The following is a 19,486-nucleotide window of genomic DNA, read 5'->3' on the forward strand; positions in this document are numbered from 1 at the left end:
TGTGATATGAATTTTGATGACTAATTTTAATTAGATCCATGCAACTCCAACGTCTAATTATCCATAGCCAAATTTAATCACTTTAATTACTGGCTTTAAGCAAAAGCAAACTGCGGATTTAGCGGGAGATCACTGGAATTTACTTAAATTTGTGGGTCGAAGTTAAACGTATCAAAGTTACATGATTATCTCTTTGATTTCTCAAGGAAAGTGAGATTAATAAATTTGACCATAGAGTTTAGTCTGATTCAGACAGCATTAACGGAAGTACGCTTTTACAATGAAATAATAGTAAAATCTGGATTTGTCGGGATAAAAGATGGTAAAGAGACCTTTCTAAGTTAATATACAGTATAAAACAGAGAAATGATATAACTCAGCAATAATCATCTAAACCAGATTTGTTAAATATCATAATTTGTTGATTCTATAATATAAGATTACTAAATAATTAATGATTTTTAAATAATGAAATATGACATATTTTGGTTATATGAAGTCCAAATGATTTGAAATTTGGATTTAACATAGAAATTGAAAGATATAAAAATTCCGTGTTTTGAGTTTTGGAAAATTGATCGTTTGACTGGTCTAAATGATATATGGATATTAAAATGTTAAATATTATATATTATATTATATTATTAATATAATATAATATTAGAAAAAAGGAAAAAAAAAAAGATAAATTTGAAAGTGACTTACATGAATTCTAAAGAATTCAATTGACAGAGAGGACGAAAGATGTGAGAGAAAATAGAAAATAGAGTTTTCAATTTTTATTTTTGATGTTGTGACTTATCGATTTATCTAATCGACGAATCGAATTCATTTTTGGGATCATTGATAAGAGGTCAAAGATTTGAGGTATAAATTTTATATTTTTGTGATATTTGAAATTCGTCGATTTCTGTAATAAATCCGATAAATTTTTAAATCATACAGAAATTAAAGCTTGTTGGATAGTGTATGATTTTAACAAAAAAGAGATTATTATAGTAGTGTTATTTTGAATTATTCTCAATTTATTATAATTAGGGATTTTAATCGTTGAATTGAAATTGAGGAGTTGTCTACCAGTTGTTATTAATTCTGATTATATATTCGGAGTCTACGGAGTATAAGTTACATGTTAATATAAATTTTTCGTAGTTTAACGGATGTTGTAAAATAGCCTATTATTTGAAGTTAATTGATTAGAGTGTATTTGATGTTAGTGTTGTGAATTAAATACAACGGAATATTAATTGTTGAACGATAAAGATGTATAATCGAGTTTTATATTTTGTTGAATTTATTGTTGTTAGGCTATTTGATGTTATATATTGAGGCTGTTATGATTGTGTTGATACGGTGACAATAATTTGATAATTGTTGTTGAATTATCTAGATACGTCACAAGCCTCGAGATCAAAGAAATAGCCAAATTATATATATATACTCGATTATTAAGTACGTGTTGACATACGAGCATATGTTGTCATTGTTTAGTATTGATAAATACTATTTTGTTGAATGATAGTAAATCACCGGAATTGAGTGATTTGATATTATATTTGTTGTTATTTATTATTGTTGGATGTCGTTGTTGGAAGACATATCGTTGTTGTTGGGAGATCGACGATATTGATGTCGCCGGAGTATGAGTGCGACGTATCGTTGATGTTGTTGTTGCAGTAATATTGGAGTGATGTCGTTGATATTGTTGATGGTTTGATTGTCCAGAAACAGTAAAGAGAGTATTTATGTTATGATTTCAGTTATATTGTATATTGTTAATATAATTGTTATGTATTACGATGATGATTGTTGTGTATGATCACCCTTCGGAGGCTGTTTTTGTTAGACATGTTACATGACTATGCCGTGAGACATGATAGAGGTGAAAGACTATGTGTATCTAGTCAAACAGTCATGTAGTTGATAGTGTATAGAGAAAATATAGCTTATTGTCTTATTTGAGTATGTGTGTATTTATTATATTGTTTCTGCTATATTGATGTAGATAGTATGATGCTTGCACTATTTTATCGTATAAATATTATATTATTACGTCGTTGAAAAAAAAAATTTATGCATATGATGTCACATGTTGTATGATTACGTGACAAGGTTTGGGACGCCACAAGATTATCCCTAACTCGATGCGAGTTTTTCCATTTGGATTTGTTCCACAGCAGTGAGAGAATGCATCACGTATATGTATAGACGGATTTAAAAATGAGTTTACCAAATAGGATTTGAACATTTAAAAGAAAGATTTGTTGAATATATATATTATATATATAGAGAGAGAGAGACTATATTAGCTCGATTCGTGTTCTAGTTTGTTATTACACTTGAAAACGGCAAATAATTAGATCATTTTATAGTGTGAAATGTAATTTTTCGGGGGGCCAATGGCAATGAACCATGGTCTTTATTAGCAAGCATATGTCAAAATCTAATTGGCGGCCTAATATTTCAGCCCAAATAACATAAGTTTGAGTCTGTTTGATCAAAGCCCACAAAATAAACATTGCCTTTATGTTATATTAGAGTATAACTGAACGTTGATGAGCTTTTAAGATCTTATTACACACATTTGAATATCACATGTCATATTAATTTTTTTATAAAAAAAAAAGTGACGGAAAATAGTTTCTCATTTTCCATAAGGAAACCCCATTTTAGCATTTATACCAAAAAAATACCCAGATTTTAATCATTTTTAGAAAATTCAATTGATATAAATTCTACAAAATTCAATTTTAATCAACTATGTATCGGGGCGTGACATTTTTAGTCTAGTGTGTTTTATTAAATTTAATTATAGTATTGCAACTATGTTTTTTTATAAGTTTTAGTCATTTTCATCAAAATCATTTAACTAAATTGCTAATAAATTTCATTGTTAAAATTTATAATTACATCGTAAAACATATATATATATATATATAACTCGAGGAATTTTTTTAATCACGTATTTATAAAACTTTAACAATAATATTGTCATTTAATTACATGATTTTGGAAAAAAAAATGACAAACTAAAAGTATTCGAAAACATTAAATCTTTAGAAGAAAGAAAAAGGAAACACTTGATCGTCAACAGAAGTTAAACTTTGTTTGCATGAAGAAACTGAACAAAATCAGCCTAAACAATTGTGAGAGAATTTCTTAACTCGATAGGGAAGACTTCATAAAAATTAGAAGCTTTTATGAAATCGAAGGGCTAAAATAGTCATTCAGCTACCAGCACTGATCAGTTTCCCAGGTCCGCCTCCGTCCTTCCACCTCCGGAAAAGGATTCGCCGCCAAGCGCGCTTCCCTCCGAAGTCACCTGGAAAGCGTCACATCATACATGGCGCGCTTCTCATGGTCGGAAAGAGTAGCGTACGCCGCACGCACTCTCATAAACTCGTCGGTAGCTCCTTCGCCTTTGGATGCGACGTCGGGATGCAAGAGTCTTGCCAGTTTTCTGTACGCCGACTTGATCTCTTGACACGAGGCACCGGAATGAATCCCCAGGACGTCGTACAATGACCCAGTCTGCAGAGATGTTTCATTAGCCCTCTCAGCTGTGGCGTAACCGGCGGAGATACGGAGCTGGTGGCGGAAGCAGATATTCGTCGGAGAATATGGAGCAGAGACGGCTGAGAATCGGCGGCTGATGATTTGATTCGATGGTGACAATGATATAGAAGCCATTACGGAATTGGTCACGATTGTAGATTGAATTGTTTATGAATGAAGAATCGGTTCGGAGGGTTTAGTTTTATAGGGCGAGCTAATTGGAATTTCAGGGGACCGTGCTGGTTTTCTATGTAGTATTTACTCAGGGTGCAAATGAGTCGTGTGGAGCTCGACTATATGATATTTGAGTTCGAATCGAACTCCATCGAGTATTAGTTTTTCAATCTCGAGCTCGACTCATAAAAATATCGAGTTACACAAGTTCGAAAAAATCGATAGTACTTTAAGCTAGAATGTTAATTTCTATTTTAATCCCCATATTATCTTTATCATATGAGTATGCTAAATATAAATTCAAGTACCTAGCTTGTACCCAATTTTAAATAAACTTGTATTTTACATTAAAATATGGACTCGTCATCTCTAAAAAGGGTTGCTCCGAATGGTCGGCCGACAGCCCATGTGCATTAGATATATTGTTTATTACAGCGAGATGGATTAAGTCAATTTGTTTTCATCTTTAAATCTAACCACTGATTAATCATATCATGCATGTTTGGCCAATTTAAAAAGCGTTTATTTCTTTTTTCAATGGCATTTTGTTATTTGCTTTGAGTTCAAATTTGATAAAGTTTTCGGAACAAACGAGCATAACTACCTGATAGTTGTTCCGTAACTTCAACTCCACGTACCCGAACTTGTAAGTAGTGATGTTCATCGGTCGGTTCAATTTTACGCAATTTATTTCGGCTCCAGGGTTTTAGAAAACTTGTAGGTAGAAGTGTTCATTGGTCGATTCAATTTTACCCAATTTATTTCGTTTTTCAGATTTTAGAAATATATAATTCAATATTCTCACTGTTTTGCTTCAGTTCGATTTTCTACGAAAACGGTTCGGTTTACTCGATTTTTAAAATTATTTAAATTACTAATTAAATTATATTTTAAAATATAATATACTATCTTTTAGTTAATTTTGAGTAAACCGTTTAAATGAATTAAATAAATCACAATGGACTAAAAATTGACAAAAATATTCTTATATTCAATAAATATCATTTCATTAAAGATATCATCTAAATAAAAATATAAATATAATTATTGATCTAATTAAATTTTGAATTTTTCGATCAGTTCGCAAAATCGAACTATATCAACTTTGGTTTTAACCATATCTGGCTGTTTTTTTTTTTTTTTTTTTACTGATGTGAATGGTTGGTGTGTCTAAATGAATATTGTATGAATTGGTTCCAAATTCCAATATTGTTTAGCCTCTCTACGATTCTTCAGTTTGTATCCTTAACCAACCAAATGGTGTTACGATAATGATAGAATAATAATAATAATAATAATAATAATGAAAGATAGAATAAAAGTAATCAAAAGCGATGAAAGATAACAGGAGTCCCGTCCCACATCGTACAATTGTCGTGTATCTTTTCAAAAGATGCATATTTAATTAGACGTTGAACCCTCGGCAGAAGCATGATCCTTCAGGCAAGTTTAAAGGGGATGTGATGAGCGGTCGATACTCGCGACAAAAGATGCGAGACGGGTGTCCAGCTCCAAGCCTGGTTACGACAATTTGGGCACTCTCATCTTAACCAATCTGATCCCTGTAAATTATAATTTGTCATAATCAATAAATCTCAATTATATTTATTTAAATAATATATATATCTGTTTGTGAAAAGTAAATACACTACCATGTTTGTATAAAAAATAGGTCTAGGCGGTCTAATGAATCCTCTCACGAATCTTTTATCTGTGAGACAGATCAATTCTATCGATATTCATAATAAAAAATAATACTCTTAACATAAAAAATAATATTTTTTCGTGTATGACCTAAATAAGATATATGTCTCACAAAATACGACCCATGAGACCGTCTCACACAAGTTTTTGTTTATATATATATTGTTATTGTTTTCCATTTAAGATATATATAAACTAAATGTGGAGATATTTGTAATTTTAGAATTTAATATATTTATTTGTTAATTTTTGACAAACTACAAGGTGGCGAATATAATATTTAAATATAGTTGACTTTTTTTTGTAATTATGATAGTATATAATTATTTATAGAACAATTAGCTTTCTAATTTTAGGTAAATGAGTTTGTATCCAAATTATATAAGATAACACTGATATTTATTCGAATAGGGGGATTTAATTTTTGTCATCAAATATTATGGTGGGTGCATTTGAAATTCCTCACAAGATTACTTGAGAATGAGAGAATTTTGAATCTCCTCCTATGAAGTGTATCCTAGTAACGAGAATATTTGAAATCATTCACAAGTCCATAAACGACTCACGCAAATGTGAGTGAGTCGTACATAACTGAGTAAAAAAATACTTACAATCAATAAGCAACCAGAATACTCACCAAGATTTATCTTCGAAGCACAAAATTCCGTAATACAAGTATTATAATACTACCCAAATGAGGCTATAAACAACATAAAAGAATGAACGTTTTTATCTAACATCCTTCTCTAGGAACAGAAAATGTTGAATCTAACCCGTCTAATATATCCAAAACATCTGTTTTTTGATGTTTCGGTCCCCTTCGAGGAGAACTACCCATGCTCCTTGAAGCCCAAACCTTACTCTTGTTATTCTTTACTATCACAAATTCCTGGCTTTTGCTCAGCCCAGGTACCAATTTCCTTGGTTTCATGACTTCTTCCAAGAGATTTCTATCCTCGGAAGAAAGTTTGCCATGGTGAATTGCTGCATTCTGGCTTAAGGATTCAGTATTCATAATCAAACCTTTACGAGTTGGAGAACGTACCGGCAGGGATTTAAGTCCATTATCTCTGTATCTTACAAGGTTGATCAGACGATGGAGCCAAGTTATTAGCTCAAGAATGCAAGCCTCGACTTTATGCTTGTCAGCATGATAGAGTGTCTGTAAGCGAATCAGGTTGGTCGGCGGGCTTGTTTTCTTGCCAAATTCATTACTGTAAGAAAGAGAGAGACAAAATAATGAATTTCCACCGCAGAAGGTTTAATAACAGAAAAAATTCAGACTGACCCTGTGTTGGCCCACTCTCCGACCCATCCGAAGCCTTGATGTGCTCTGATTCGAGTTAGTATAGATGGAAAAGGAATGGCGTTAGTTCATCAGAATGCTATACTTCAAAGTTGAGATCAGTGACAAAAGAAAATCGAAGAAGATCCAAAATAACCAACAAATTATTACGAAGCTATCGTACTTTGTAGTGTCTGTTGCTATGGGAACAAGCCACTGAAGCGTTTTCTCCATCTCAGCTTTAATTTGAGGAGATGTGAGCTGCAAAAGGCACAATAAGATGCTATATCCAGAGACCATGAGGTCCATAAACAGAGGATAGAAGAAAATAACAAAATTAAAATACAAATGGAACCAACGAGAGAGAGAAACCAGCACATGGGGATTAGACCCAGGAGAAGAGATTTCATAGATCATCATGACCATAATGTCGCTATTTGCACAAGCACGAATAAATTTCAATTTTTGAAAACAAATGTATTAATGGAAACAAATTGACTGGCCTACTTGCTAGAAAGAAATAAACATGACTTGATCATAAAATGTAGCTTTCTACTACTTTTGAATACAAAATCACCTACGTCCACACTGAATCAAAGATCCCAATACAACCTTAAAGAAACTGAAGAAAAGGAATAGGCAATAAGAGAAATAGCTCAAAGACAATACCTCCTCGTGAGCATCAAACATCTGTATTCTTGAACGAAGAGTGTCCTTGACAGTTGGTGGTAACCCGTTGTACAACGCATCTCTCATATTTGGAGGAAGAGAGGTAGGGCGTGATGCCTTGAACGAAGATGAGTTCCATAATATAAATTATTAGTGAGTACCAAGACATGCATCACTCTATCAAAGAAATGGTACGGAAAATAAACTCACAATATTATCAATTTGAGTAATTATGTTAGCATAATGCAAAGCAAGACCCGCGACACCAAGCCTTTCTATTTTACTTGTTGAAACCTTGCCAACGGACGGCAACCCTGCCATGTTACGCAATGATTAGAAAGAGATGCACATCTTGAATGCATTTTTAACTTAAAGAGAAGATAGAATGAACAAGATGTTAACAAACAATGAGATAACATCCTTCAAGTACTGCTACTAAATTACCAGTTGATTAGGGCAACTGTTGACTCTATTGAAGACAAGGAACAATCATCAACAAGAAAATGAAAAGTGTACAGTAAATCTATAAAAACATTGATTACCTCAAGGAAATCTTTTTATACAGGAATTCAAAAAGCTTTTCCATGCAATAATCAACTAAAATAAACGATAAATAAAACAGGAAAGCATAGAAATATATGTTTCGAGAAGAGATATTGGATGTCTTTGTTATAGTAGAACAATCTAGATCAATCAGATTTAAAAATTTAAGAACTTAATTCTTGATACGAGAACAGCATTACTTTACCATTTATGCACATCCAGGCATAACAACTCAATGGTACCCAGTTTTTATTGATGAACGATTTGCATCCTGAACATAGAACCTCTTCATAAAAAAAGTTGAGGATTGTGGAAGGAATTTTTAAAATTGGCATGGCAATCAGATGATTAAAAATTAATTCCAACCACTAAAAAACTGATAATTATTTCATGGAAAAAAAGCTGCAACCAAACTATAGACAGCTGACTTTGAACAGAATTTAAAAGTCAGGTGGTAGAAGCCTATTTGGACAAAACGATTGAACATGAAGCCTTGGAGGCTGCATCATAGTCACAAATATCACATAACAATTAGAATCCGGAAGCCACTAACCAACACCCAGAAATAGATGAGAGGCGCCGGTAAGCTTGAAAGCAAAAAAATAAGTTACATTGATTTGCAAGAAGCTGACCATACTTAAGTATTGTCTCATTCCCCCCTATAAAAAGGAAAAGAAAGAAACAGAGAAATAAAAAATCAACTATACTAAGCATGTAGGTATACCGTTATCTCCAAACGCCGCAGCAATTTCTTGAAGGATGAAAGTAACAATATCAACAAGCTTCTCCACAACCTACATAGTGAAATATCAATGTCCACTGTATCTACTGATGGTTATTACCACTTTAATATATCTTGATAGAATGATGACTTAATATAAGACCGTGTGAAGCAGATATATATAGCAATACAGAGAGATACTCAAAAACTAGTCTTTGATGTTGAAATATTGTATCATAGAGTACTATAATAGCAAACAATTTAAGTACCTGCTCCAAGCTTTTAGACCAAAGAGATTTCTTTTTCAAGCTCCTTACAAGTTTTCTTTGATGTTTCAGCTCTGTGTGTAACATTGTGAGACTCTCTCCTACAGTTACCAAATTAATGTAATCTGTCAATTACAAGTTTACACAACCCACCAACATTCCACTCCCCTTCCAAACAGAGAAAGCTGGAAAATATTAAAAGCAGCCCTTCAATATTCAGATGAAATAACATCATGTACAACCTTTTCGAGGGAGGTTTAATGAATCTGCTTCCCCTAGCTTTTGCTGATAATCTTGTTCAAATCTGTCCAAAGCATGGAACTCGTGATATAATTCCTGCAGATGCAGCAGTATTAAGTCTCTCATCATTTAGACAAGCTAGAGAATTTACACATGGTAATATATATTAATCAAAAAAAGCCAAGTGGAATTCTATCATTGTGATGGTTAGTCTATTTCGTTTTACCAACAAGAACTGTGAGTTTTTTCATCTCATCCATCAAAAGTCATGTCTGACTCCTAGGCGAGTAATTTTTTTACCCTCAACCAATTGCGTCTTTAAAAAAAATATTCTCCAAGATATTTGCCAAGAAAGACTGGGAACAATCCTAAGAGCCAATGAATCGGGATTGCACTTACAGATGTATGCTGAGCCAGAGTGGTAAGTTCTTGCATGGTCATTTCTACTTCTTCTCTTGGTTGTTTATGAATGTCAGGATCTGACTCCAACCTAAAAAGTTGAGAAGTGTTATCTTTCTTCATCTTAAGACAGAAACGAGTTTCCAAGCATACAAAGTAAAGTTCGTTTACTTTGAAAAAAATCTGTCCAGGTTGTGCCACTGGGGATCTTTACACAGATTTCCAAACCTGATTATTTCACGAGAATATACATCGAATTCCTCCCTGCATGATTAAACACGATAAGTTAACAAAAGAAAAAACAACAAAAAATCTCTTCTGTGGAGTAATAAAGAAGCAAGAAATCGAGAAGGAAAAGGAGAGGAAACAAGGGAGGTTTTCAACAAGAGCAGGCAATACTAGAAGAACAGTTCATTGCCTTTTGTCAGCAGCCGCAATTCTGAGGAGCTCATTCATATCAGTGGAAACCAGCTTTTGCACCCCTTCCGAATGCAATATTTCCTTTTTCAGACGCTGGATATTTTCTTCAGACAGTGACAGCAGCAAGTTTGACCCTTTGGCTATGGTATTTGCAACTTCAAAAGCAAGTATACATATTTTATTTCCCCGAGATGCCACGCCAGTAGTAAATCCACCAGAGTTCAAATTTGTCATGCTGCTGCCTAGAGTATCTAGAACTTCCACCGCCTTCTCTAGGCCAACTATGCCCGCCTTTCCAAGAAATGAGGGTTGCTGTCATACAAAACAGTTTGTATTATTCTGATTCGCTCAACCAGAACATGAAACAATATTCAGATGTGAGGCTGCCGTTCCACCAAAATAGAATGTTAGCAAACAATGGATTCTTCAATCGGGATGCAGCCCTTCCTGAGTCTGAAGCTCATTGAAAGACTAAAATGTTGGTCATGCAATAAAAGCACAAAATAGAAAGTAATGACACCTCTAATTCTGATAAAATGTGCCTAATCTGGTCAGTGTGTGATCACTCTGCAACTGCATCAAAGAGAATCAAGCAAATTGTTCATGTAAAAGTTCTGGCATTTACATTGCAATCAGTCAGAAAAACAGTCCACAAACTACAGACATGCTTATTCCTTCTGGCCATCGTATGTATCTGATGACCAAAAGCAATCCGTGCAACCTTATATCACAATTAATACAATTTTCACTTCAGCCTCTCCAAAACAACTATAATTTGATCACACATTCCTTTTTTAATCACGCTCCACCTAATTCTTTCTATCCTGCAACTCTCTCTCTCTGATCTGAAAAAAATCAATTTGCAGCATTTTTGCAACTATACTCACAAATCGCAACACATCCAGCAAAATATCGATGATTTTCAGTTTCCATCTATCTACTCTTTTATACTCAATCTAACTTCTCTATCACTAAATTCTGCCATACATTCCGATAACCTACCAGCAGGAATTAAAAGCGCACACACGTTTACCATAAAACTGAGTGAGCGTGCTTATTTTCTCATGATAGATACCTTGTTCGCTGGTGTTCTGGCTGGGGTAGATGGCTTCAATTCGCAGGAAATCGACAAGTGCAGCTCACCAGAATCGTACAAATTTCTGGGCGCCTTCTCACAGACTTCAACTTCATCAGGATAAGCATAAGAATCATCACAATTCTTTTGCTTCCCAAAACTTCCAATTGATTTCAATTTCCCTGAAAACCCTGAACTCTTCTCGTGCTCAACCTCTCTCGATTTCAGATTTCTTTTAACAGTTCCTCCAGAACAAACCGCTCCCATTGTGAATGCAAACCTACAGCTATTCACAAAACTTTGAAATCAAAACAAGCAACGTAAACCCAGCAACTAGTTAGTTCTCAATTCCGATTAATGAATGACAGCAAGGAAAGAACCAAAAATCTCAATTACGGTCACTCTAACTTGAAATCGACAAACGAAACATAAATATGTAGGGAAAAAAACTTCAAATGAATGATCATACCTGTTTGAAGAAGATCTTGAAAAGTGAGAAAACGGGATGAGAGTATTTAATCCGCAATCGGAAAGGAATACCGCGTGAAATAAGAGCAGCAAATTGGTGAGACACCCGGGTTGGAACAGACTTGACAGAATTAATTTAAGGGGTAAGAATTCCCAAGAAAATTAACACCAAACACGGTGCGTGCAGTGGTTAATTCTTGACTTTTCTGTTCCATTTTTTTCTTATAAATTAAATCTTATATATAGAATAATAATAATAATAAATAATAAATAAATAAATAGTGAAGAAATTTCTCAAAAGTCTGAAAGGTAGGGAGTCAGACAGTCGGTTTCGCCGGTGTCAACGTCAACCAATTGACTATTCTGCCCTTTCTGTTTTGATCGATTTAAATAATTCACAATATTAATATATTAATTAAAATCAGTTAATCGATTGATTTTAGGTTCATCATTTTATAAAAATTCGTAATTAGTAAAAAAAATTATTCAAGTGACTGATTTACATAAGATTGGTGTTGGATAACTGAAAAATGAAATCATGATTTTGCATACAATTAATTTTGAATACAATATAATAATACTGAAACAATTTTTTCTATCCAGTTTTATATATGAGCTTCTAATTGGCGATTTACTTTTATCATAAAAATAAAGGTAATTTGAATATAAAAAAATGGCTTTTTTTAAATAAAAAAATGTATTATTAAGAAATTTGCTATGTTTTATTTAATAACTAGCTCGTTTGCACAATTTATGATGAAATTTACATCATAATAAGTAGAATTACTATATTGCACATTTCATCTATTTTTTCTTCATTGAGTTGGGGTTAATATTGGAAGTTCATATGAATATAAAAAATAATAATAATCAGGTAATATATATAAAAAAAATCTACTATAGATTAACCGTTGATCATCCTTCATTTATTACTTTATTTAGCTATATTGCACCATTAGAATTTGGAATTTTATTTAAGGATAATCGAGAAATTTATGCATCTATTACTTTTTAATTAAGTAAGAGAACCACACGATAATTTTATTTTTTATTTTTATGTAGATTTTCTTTCATGCTCTCAACATATATTAAAAATTTACAGTTAATATTTAAAAAAAATACATGACTTACACTGTTACACATTCTTCATCATGAGTAACCGTATATTTTTTGTATAACCATGAATTATAAAAATTTTAATCCTCATTTTCAATCGTATTTTTTTTATGTTATATTGGAAGTGTTTTTTATTAAATTTGGTCAAATTTTAATAATTGAAACATCGACACATTATAACAACTTTCATTAACATAAGGTGGTCCAAGAAGATCAAAGTAACTCTTTCGAAACATGCAAAAGTCAAAACTAGCTTTGGAATAGACAAATGAGAGTGCAAAATTATTCTTTCCCCATAATTTATCGTGTACGGTGTTTGTTTTTTGTGAATTAATTATTGTTTTTTAAATTATTGGAATGCAACTGTTTTTGAAATTGAAATAAATATTCATTATGTGGTGGAAATAGTTTTNAGCTCAAACAAGGACAAAAAGGTGGAGCCTGACTTTGAATTGAAATGGTCAGAGCTGACCCACCTTGGAGTGACCCAATCCACATGGCACATTACTTTCTCCCTGTTTAGAATAGTTTGATTTAAAAAAAAAATATTTGAATTTTTTTAACGTAAAATATGAAGTGATTTGATAAATTTTTTCGTAGAATAAAAAAAATAATTATAAAATTAAATATTTTAGTATTTTTTGAAATAGTTAATCTAAAACTCTCACACTTAATAATATAATATAGATTATTATTATTGTTGTTGTAGTTTCAACCAATTTCAAACAAATCATATGTTATTTATAAAAAATTATGAATTTTGAAAACAACATTGTTTAAGATTTTTCTATCAATAAGCAATACTTATAGAAACGGATGTTTTACTTTTATCAGAGAATATAACTTTGAAAATTCAATTCCAAGACTCATACATACATATATATATACTAGTTATTCTGCACATGATATGCATGTGTGTACAGTCTTTTTTTATAATTATCGATAGACTGAAGTGAAATTTGATAAATTATAGAGGGACTAAATTGATATTTGAATTGTTGAAAGAAAAAAGTGTGTGTTGAAATTAAAAACAAAAACAAAAAATAAAAGTGTACAATGTTGTCCAATATATTTTACCCAAGTTAAGTTCTTATTTTCATAATCATGCATTAAATATTTATTTTTTACATATGAAAATCCAAGATACTAAAATATATTATAGACCCACAATTCGAAGGTAATATACATTGGGTTTGCAATGCTCAATCAGCTCGTATGATTACTTCCATCAAATAAAATCATACAAAGTTATATGACTGTTGAAGATGAAATAACTAGATTCTCGAATTACGTACAACACCAAAATAATCGTGTTTGATATATATTTTATGCTATATTACTTTTATTTTTATAACCTAAATACCTCATAAAAAGAAAAAAAAAATAAAGATTAATAAAACAAGACTGTACACTTATGCACTCAATAGTAAAATAAAGGATAGTTTGTATTGTGTACGTCTTTATATGTTTGGTCTCTAAATATTTCGACACGATACTTGTAGTTCAATTTTTTTTATTAGGTCTCTTGTGAGACTATCTCACGAATTTTTATCTGTAAGATGAGTCAACTCGACTGATATTCACAATGAAAAGTAATACTTTTTTATGGATGACCCAAATAAGAGATTCGACCCACGAAATTGATCCGTGATACCGTCTCACAAGATATTTGTGTTTTTTTAAAAAAAATGAAAAGATGTAAAAACGATTTAAATCTATCCTTAGAAAGTTATTTCATATATTATTTTAGAATTAAATTATGAGTAGGTCTCTTGTGAGACGGTCTCACGAATCTTTATCTGTGAGACAGATCAACCCTACTGATATTCATAATAAAAGTAATACTCTTAGCATAAAAAGTAATAATTTTCATGGATGACTCAAATAAGAGATCCGTATCACAAAATACTACCCGTGAGACCGTCTCACACAAATTTTTTTCTTAAATTATATCAAAATATAACACACTACTATTGCAGTAAAAACGAGCGTTTTCTAGAACCTCAAATATTTTAACAAGAGTCATTAAGATATTGCGCAATTAGTTTATGGGATGGTATACGATTGATTGAAGTTATTTTAGGCAAAAAGGGTGAATGGAAAGCTTTTTGTTTTGTTTGACCCAATAATTAGAGCTGTATCGATAATTTTCCAACTCGCCGGACGTGGGACCCGCATCCTTGTCTCAACTTCACCAAATCAATCGCTCTCCCAACGACTTTTAAGAAATATATCTTGCCATTCCGTCCACCAATTCCTCCCTCTCATTCAATAACCGCCCACAGCACATTTTTCACCCCAAAGAACCGCCCTGAAGATGAGAGAAATCCTGCACATTCAGGGAGGACAATGTGGGAACCAGATCGGTTCTAAGTTCTGGGAGGTTATCTGTGATGAGCACGGCGTCGATCAAACTGGAAAGTTCAAGGGAGAAGGCCCCTCCGACATTCAGTTGGAAAGGATCAATGTCTATTTCAACGAGGCGTCCGGTGGGAGGTACGTCCCACGCGCGGTGCTGATGGATCTGGAGCCCGGGACCATGGATTCTATCAGATCCAGTCGCTTCGGACAGATCTTTCGCCCCGACAATTTTGTGTTTGGGCAGTCCGGCGCTGGGAACAATTGGGCCAAGGGACACTACACAGAGGGTGCGGAGCTGATTGATTCGGTGCTGGATGTTGTGAGGAAAGAGGCAGAGAATTGTGATTGCTTGCAAGGTTTGAACACCGAGTGCGCGTCTCTGTTTGGTCGTTCATTTTTACATATTATGCTGGTGATGTTTTTTTTTGTCTTCCTAAGACAAATTCGGATATGCATGATGAGAATGCATGTCTTAATTGTGTTCATGGTTTTGTTGCTTTCTGATTTTGTGTCTTTGGAATTTAGATATCACACTTCTAGCATTGATTGTGTGAAGATCTTGTCATTGACAATATGAGCTTTTGTATTGTGCTATTAGCTTGAAGGAATATCATTTAGCTTTGAAATTATTATTATAATGCTTCTACCGTGTATTGGTGATTTTCGGATCTCTGTTTCGCTTAGCTGACTCAGAAGTTATCATGGAAATTAGTGCTCATACATCTGTTATTTTTAATCTGAGAATTGATTAGTATGGATTTATCATATCAAGTTTGCTGGGTGACTTTTGATCTTTAAAAACTTGGAATAGTTTTGGTAAAATGTTTGCATGAATAGGTTGTCAAGGTGGTCGAAATTTTTTGGTTGAGAAGCTCGTGGGTGTTTCAGTTAGGGGCATTTGTATATTGTCCCCATTAACACGTGATAAATATTATGCAAGAAGCAAGTATTTGCTAACATACATTATTGCTTTTCCGAGGCCAGGATTTCAGGTGTGCCATTCACTTGGTGGTGGCACAGGTTCTGGCATGGGTACCCTCTTGATTTCAAAGATCAGAGAGGAATATCCTGACAGAATGATGCTCACCTTCTCTGTTTTCCCATCGCCAAAGGTTTCTGACACTGTTGTGGAACCCTATAATGCTACACTTTCAGTGCACCAATTGGTGGAGAACGCTGATGAGTGCATGGTACTTGACAATGAAGCGCTCTATGACATCTGTTTCAGGACTTTGAAGCTCAGCACTCCAAGCTGTAAGCAATTTTTCATTTACTTCGACATTGTGTACAGGCTTGAACCATTCGATCCCTGCAAGCTAATGCCTTTGTCGTTCTTGATAATTTTTTGGCAGTTGGCGACTTGAACCATTTGATATCCGCCACTATGAGTGGTGTTACCTGTTGTTTGCGATTCCCAGGTCAGCTGAATTCTGACCTCAGAAAACTGGCTGTGAACTTGATTCCTTTCCCACGTCTTCATTTCTTTATGGTGGGATTCGCGCCACTCACCTCTCGTGGGTCGCAGCAATACATCTCTCTAACTGTACCAGAACTGACTCAACAAATGTGGGATTCAAAGAACATGATGTGTGCTGCTGATCCTCGCCATGGACGCTACCTGACAGCCTCTGCCATGTTCCGAGGCAAAATGAGCACCAAAGAGGTGGATGAACAGATGCTCAACGTCCAGAACAAAAACTCTTCATACTTTGTTGAGTGGATCCCGAACAACGTGAAGTCAAGTGTATGTGACGTTCCACCCACAGGTCTTAAGATGGCCTCCACGTTCATTGGAAATTCAACATCGATTCAAGAAATGTTCAGGAGAGTGAGCGAGCAATTCACAGCAATGTTCCGCCGCAAGGCCTTCTTGCACTGGTACACTGGGGAAGGCATGGATGAAATGGAGTTCACCGAAGCTGAAAGCAATATGAATGATCTGGTAGCAGAGTACCAGCAGTATCAAGACGCCACGGCAGAGGACGTAGAAGAAACTGACGATGAGGCTGTTGCAGACCATTACGATGGCTGAAAAGGTTTTTATGTGTTCTCTATTATCAAGTCATGTAATTTTCTTTTCATGTTTCGTTTTCTCTGTTGCCCGCCTGCCAAAATACTGCCTTTCCTTGTAATGTGTGATGTTTCTGCAACTGTTTTCGTATCGATGATATGGGTATCGCTATGAATTCACTTATTTTTGCTCTTGCCTAGCCTAACTTTGGGTAAAGATATTAATATCACTAAACCTAAATGATGTCAATTTAAACTTAATTACGAATTCTGTAAAAAGATTTTGATGTGTTATTAACTTGCCTAAATGGAAGCCCCCTGAGAAAGTAAAATTAGATCGTAGAACCAATAAAAACTGAACCACCTTTTCTTTACAAAGACCAAAACAAAAAAACTCACCAAAACATAAGGTTACAAGTTGAATACAATTAACAAAAAATATACCTGTTTTCAAAATCTAATTCGTGGTAATTTAATACCACAAGCACTCCTCATAGACTTGATCTTGATTATTCCTCTCCTCATCCTCCTAGCTTCAGCAAATCTGGCCCGTTTATCAGCAAGTGCCCTGTCCACATCCAAAGGCTGAGATGTATCCACACCAAAAGCCTCTTCAGCAGACAGGTTAAGATCCGGTATTCTAGATGGGCCCACTTGGTTGACCACCGGTTCAAGTCCATTGTAGAATGAGCCGATTTGGGGGACTGTATTTGGCCCAAACAAATGCTGAAATTTCTGAGCCGTCGGATCTGCGATGAACGGCTGTTGATGAGTTAACATCGTTAGTTGATAATGTTGGGTTGGATCCACTACAAGATTCGTAAATCCGACGGTTTCCATTTGAGAGTCTGCCTTTTTTGGGCAAGTCTTTAGAACCTGTACGAAGATTAAAATGGTACCAAATAGATCCATCGGATACTTTTTAATTGAATGATCGATTTTCTGCCCAATTGACATCAAATCCTTAAAAGTTGAAATTTTCATACCTGAAGCTTCTTCAATGCTGCTTTTAACTCCGAATTGTAAGTCCTCAACTCATTGTAATAATTCCTCACTTTTTCTAACTCCTGTTTAATTGGCAAAAGACCATAGTTGAAAAAACAACAAAAAGAAGAGGGATTAAAAACAAAGTACAGAAAAAAGATAAGCTAATGTGGTAAAGATTAGAAAAATGTAGCAAACAGATTTTTACTACTCACCCCTCTGAGTAAATCCCCACATTCAACCAAATCTTCAATCATATTATTATACTTCTCTGTTGACTGCAATTAACCGATGGTAAAATTTGTAAATTACTGTACCAAAAAAGGCAATATTTGATAATAATAGGGTAGTTTTTAAACAGATAAACAGAGCCAAGAAACAGGGAATGTCAAAATTTGGAAGAGCAAACCCAGTTGCCAAACTCAAAGAAACAAAAAGCGAAAATAAAGGGAAGACGCACATACCCTTTTCTTGGAACTTTTCTTCGAAGAATGCTTAGACTTTTCATCAGATTCACTTGGAAAGAAAGAGAACGGCGTTGTGGGACTATAGGTTTTGGCGGCGGGGCACTCCTCCTCCGCTTTAACCTGAGGCGTTCTCACCTTCACCTCTTTGTTGTTGCTCTGAACCGACGCTGGCTGTGAAGATGGTTGTTCGGGAGAACATGATGAAGCCTCAACTAAGCTAGATCTTCTCTTCTTGCGACCCCATATGAAATCTGCGCGCGATTCGGACACCATGAACATATTTTCGAGTTCGAGCAGAATCTGAGAGACGAACAATTCATCATCGGTCGCAGAAGAAAACAGAGAGCTGTGTTGCTTACTGCTGCACTGTTTCATCATCATCTTATTTCCTTCTTCTGTTATTCTAACATGATTTAGTGATTTTTACTCTTTGTCCGAACAAATTAGACTGCAAAATTATTAATTGATTGAGTTAGCGATAAGGAGAATGGCGATGGGGAATTTAGAGAGAGAAGGAAAGGAAACAGAGCAACTTGGGGTGGTGGAGTTCTTAATTAATGGAAGAAGGGAGTTGGCTAATGCCACGTGTCTAGTAACTAGAGTTTTATGCCATGTCCTTTTATTGTTATTTTTGGAATTACGTATAAATTTTTTTATGATGAATTTATTATATTTATAGATTATAATGTAATATATAATATAATTAATTTAAATATAAACATATCACATTTCACATGTGAAAGAAAATAATTAAATTTGGATGACTTGCTTCATATTTGCTAAATAAATCGATAAATTTGAATAATCATCATTGTAGGTCTTTCACGTAATTTTTCTTCAAAAATACTTTTTGTTAAAAGTTCAGGCACAATTCATCCCCTCGGAGTAGTAATTTCGTGGTTAAATTCCATAATCGTAACCATCAGAATCAGACCAGATGCCATAATATGATCATCGAAGCACCTAATGGACGGGACAAATATATTTTAAGAAAATCTTGATTACTCACATTTCTCGTTTAGTTCTCTT

At 34.0% G+C, this 19,486-nt stretch overlaps 4 protein-coding genes and 1 non-coding gene across 6 annotated transcripts; 2 read left to right on the forward strand and 3 right to left on the reverse strand.

Moving 5' to 3' along the window:
* Positions 1–3,046: 3,046 nt before the first annotated feature.
* Positions 3,047–3,719, reverse strand: LOC140983639 (uncharacterized). Its single transcript, XM_073450765.1, has one exon. It carries the CDS (start codon positions 3,688–3,690, stop codon positions 3,319–3,321), a length of 372 nt encoding a protein of 123 aa, XP_073306866.1. The 5' UTR covers positions 3,691–3,719; the 3' UTR covers positions 3,047–3,318.
* A 1,465-nt stretch (positions 3,720–5,184) lies between these two features.
* On the forward strand, positions 5,185–5,292 carry LOC140983674 (small nucleolar RNA Z279/snoR105/snoR108). The gene has a single exon (XR_012176467.1). It is a non-coding gene; the product is annotated as a small nucleolar RNA Z279/snoR105/snoR108 (small nucleolar RNA).
* Positions 5,293–6,032: 740 nt separating this feature from the next.
* On the reverse strand, positions 6,033–11,714 carry LOC140982997 (protein PSK SIMULATOR 2-like). Of its 2 annotated transcripts, none has more exons than XM_073449841.1 (13): positions 11,521–11,714; positions 11,052–11,331; positions 9,975–10,288; positions 9,728–9,820; positions 9,557–9,647; positions 9,160–9,253; positions 8,921–9,018; positions 8,655–8,724; positions 7,598–7,701; positions 7,388–7,504; positions 6,903–6,979; positions 6,722–6,766; positions 6,033–6,647 (listed from the first exon to the last, which is right to left on the reverse strand). In XM_073449841.1, exons 2-13 carry the CDS (start codon positions 11,316–11,318, stop codon positions 6,167–6,169), a joined length of 1,851 nt encoding a protein of 616 aa, XP_073305942.1. In that variant the 5' UTR covers positions 11,319–11,331; positions 11,521–11,714; the 3' UTR covers positions 6,033–6,166. The 2 variants fall into 2 exon arrangements, with proteins under 2 accessions (XP_073305942.1, XP_073305941.1); XM_073449840.1 differs by having other exon boundaries at positions 11,052–11,337; positions 11,521–11,713.
* Positions 11,715–14,847: 3,133 nt separating this feature from the next.
* Positions 14,848–17,190, forward strand: LOC140982872 (tubulin beta-1 chain-like). The gene is made up of 3 exons (XM_073449648.1): positions 14,848–15,352; positions 15,981–16,250; positions 16,349–17,190. The coding sequence occupies exons 1-3, from the start codon at positions 14,953–14,955 to the stop codon at positions 17,026–17,028; spliced, it is 1,350 nt and encodes a 449-aa protein (XP_073305749.1). The 5' UTR covers positions 14,848–14,952; the 3' UTR covers positions 17,029–17,190.
* Positions 16,966–19,031, reverse strand: LOC140982873 (uncharacterized). Its single transcript, XM_073449649.1, has 4 exons — positions 18,455–19,031; positions 18,206–18,268; positions 17,993–18,073; positions 16,966–17,882 (listed from the first exon to the last, which is right to left on the reverse strand). Exons 1-4 carry the CDS (start codon positions 18,836–18,838, stop codon positions 17,457–17,459), a joined length of 954 nt encoding a protein of 317 aa, XP_073305750.1. The 5' UTR covers positions 18,839–19,031; the 3' UTR covers positions 16,966–17,456.
* Between the last annotated feature and the right edge of the window lie 455 nt (positions 19,032–19,486).

The sequence above is a fragment of the Primulina huaijiensis genome, chromosome 8 (genome assembly GCF_012295235.1).
Source record: "Primulina huaijiensis isolate GDHJ02 chromosome 8, ASM1229523v2, whole genome shotgun sequence".
Lineage (NCBI taxonomy): Eukaryota > Viridiplantae > Streptophyta > Magnoliopsida > Lamiales > Gesneriaceae > Primulina > Primulina huaijiensis.

Bases quoted from the DNA above. Each gene is read 5' to 3' on its own strand.
- LOC140983639 (XM_073450765.1), bottom strand. From the start codon at position 3,690: ATGGCTTCTATATCATTGTCACCATCGAATCAAATCATCAGCCGCCGA.
- LOC140982873 (XM_073449649.1), bottom strand. From the start codon at position 18,838: ATGATGATGAAACAGTGCAGCAGTAAGCAACACAGCTCTCTGTTTTCT. The intron at 18,269-18,454 runs GTATGTGCGTCT...GGTTAATTGCAG, and splicing joins AGAAAAGTTCCAAGAAAAGG to TCAACAGAGAAGTATAATAA. The intron at 18,074-18,205 runs GTGAGTAGTAAA...CCAATTAAACAG, and splicing joins GTGGGGATTTACTCAGAGGG to GAGTTAGAAAAAGTGAGGAA.
- LOC140982872 (XM_073449648.1), top strand. From the start codon at position 14,953: ATGAGAGAAATCCTGCACATTCAGGGAGGACAATGTGGGAACCAGATC. The intron at 15,353-15,980 runs GTTTGAACACCG...TTCCGAGGCCAG, and splicing joins GAATTGTGATTGCTTGCAAG to GATTTCAGGTGTGCCATTCA. The intron at 16,251-16,348 runs GTAAGCAATTTT...ATTTTTTGGCAG, and splicing joins GAAGCTCAGCACTCCAAGCT to TTGGCGACTTGAACCATTTG.
- LOC140982997 (XM_073449841.1), bottom strand. From the start codon at position 11,318: ATGGGAGCGGTTTGTTCTGGAGGAACTGTTAAAAGAAATCTGAAATCG. The intron at 7,702-8,654 runs GTATACCTACAT...GTAACATGGCAG, and splicing joins TGCGGCGTTTGGAGATAACG to GGTTGCCGTCCGTTGGCAAG. The intron at 6,648-6,721 runs GTCAGTCTGAAT...TCTTTCTTACAG, and splicing joins GGAGAGTGGGCCAACACAGG to TAATGAATTTGGCAAGAAAA.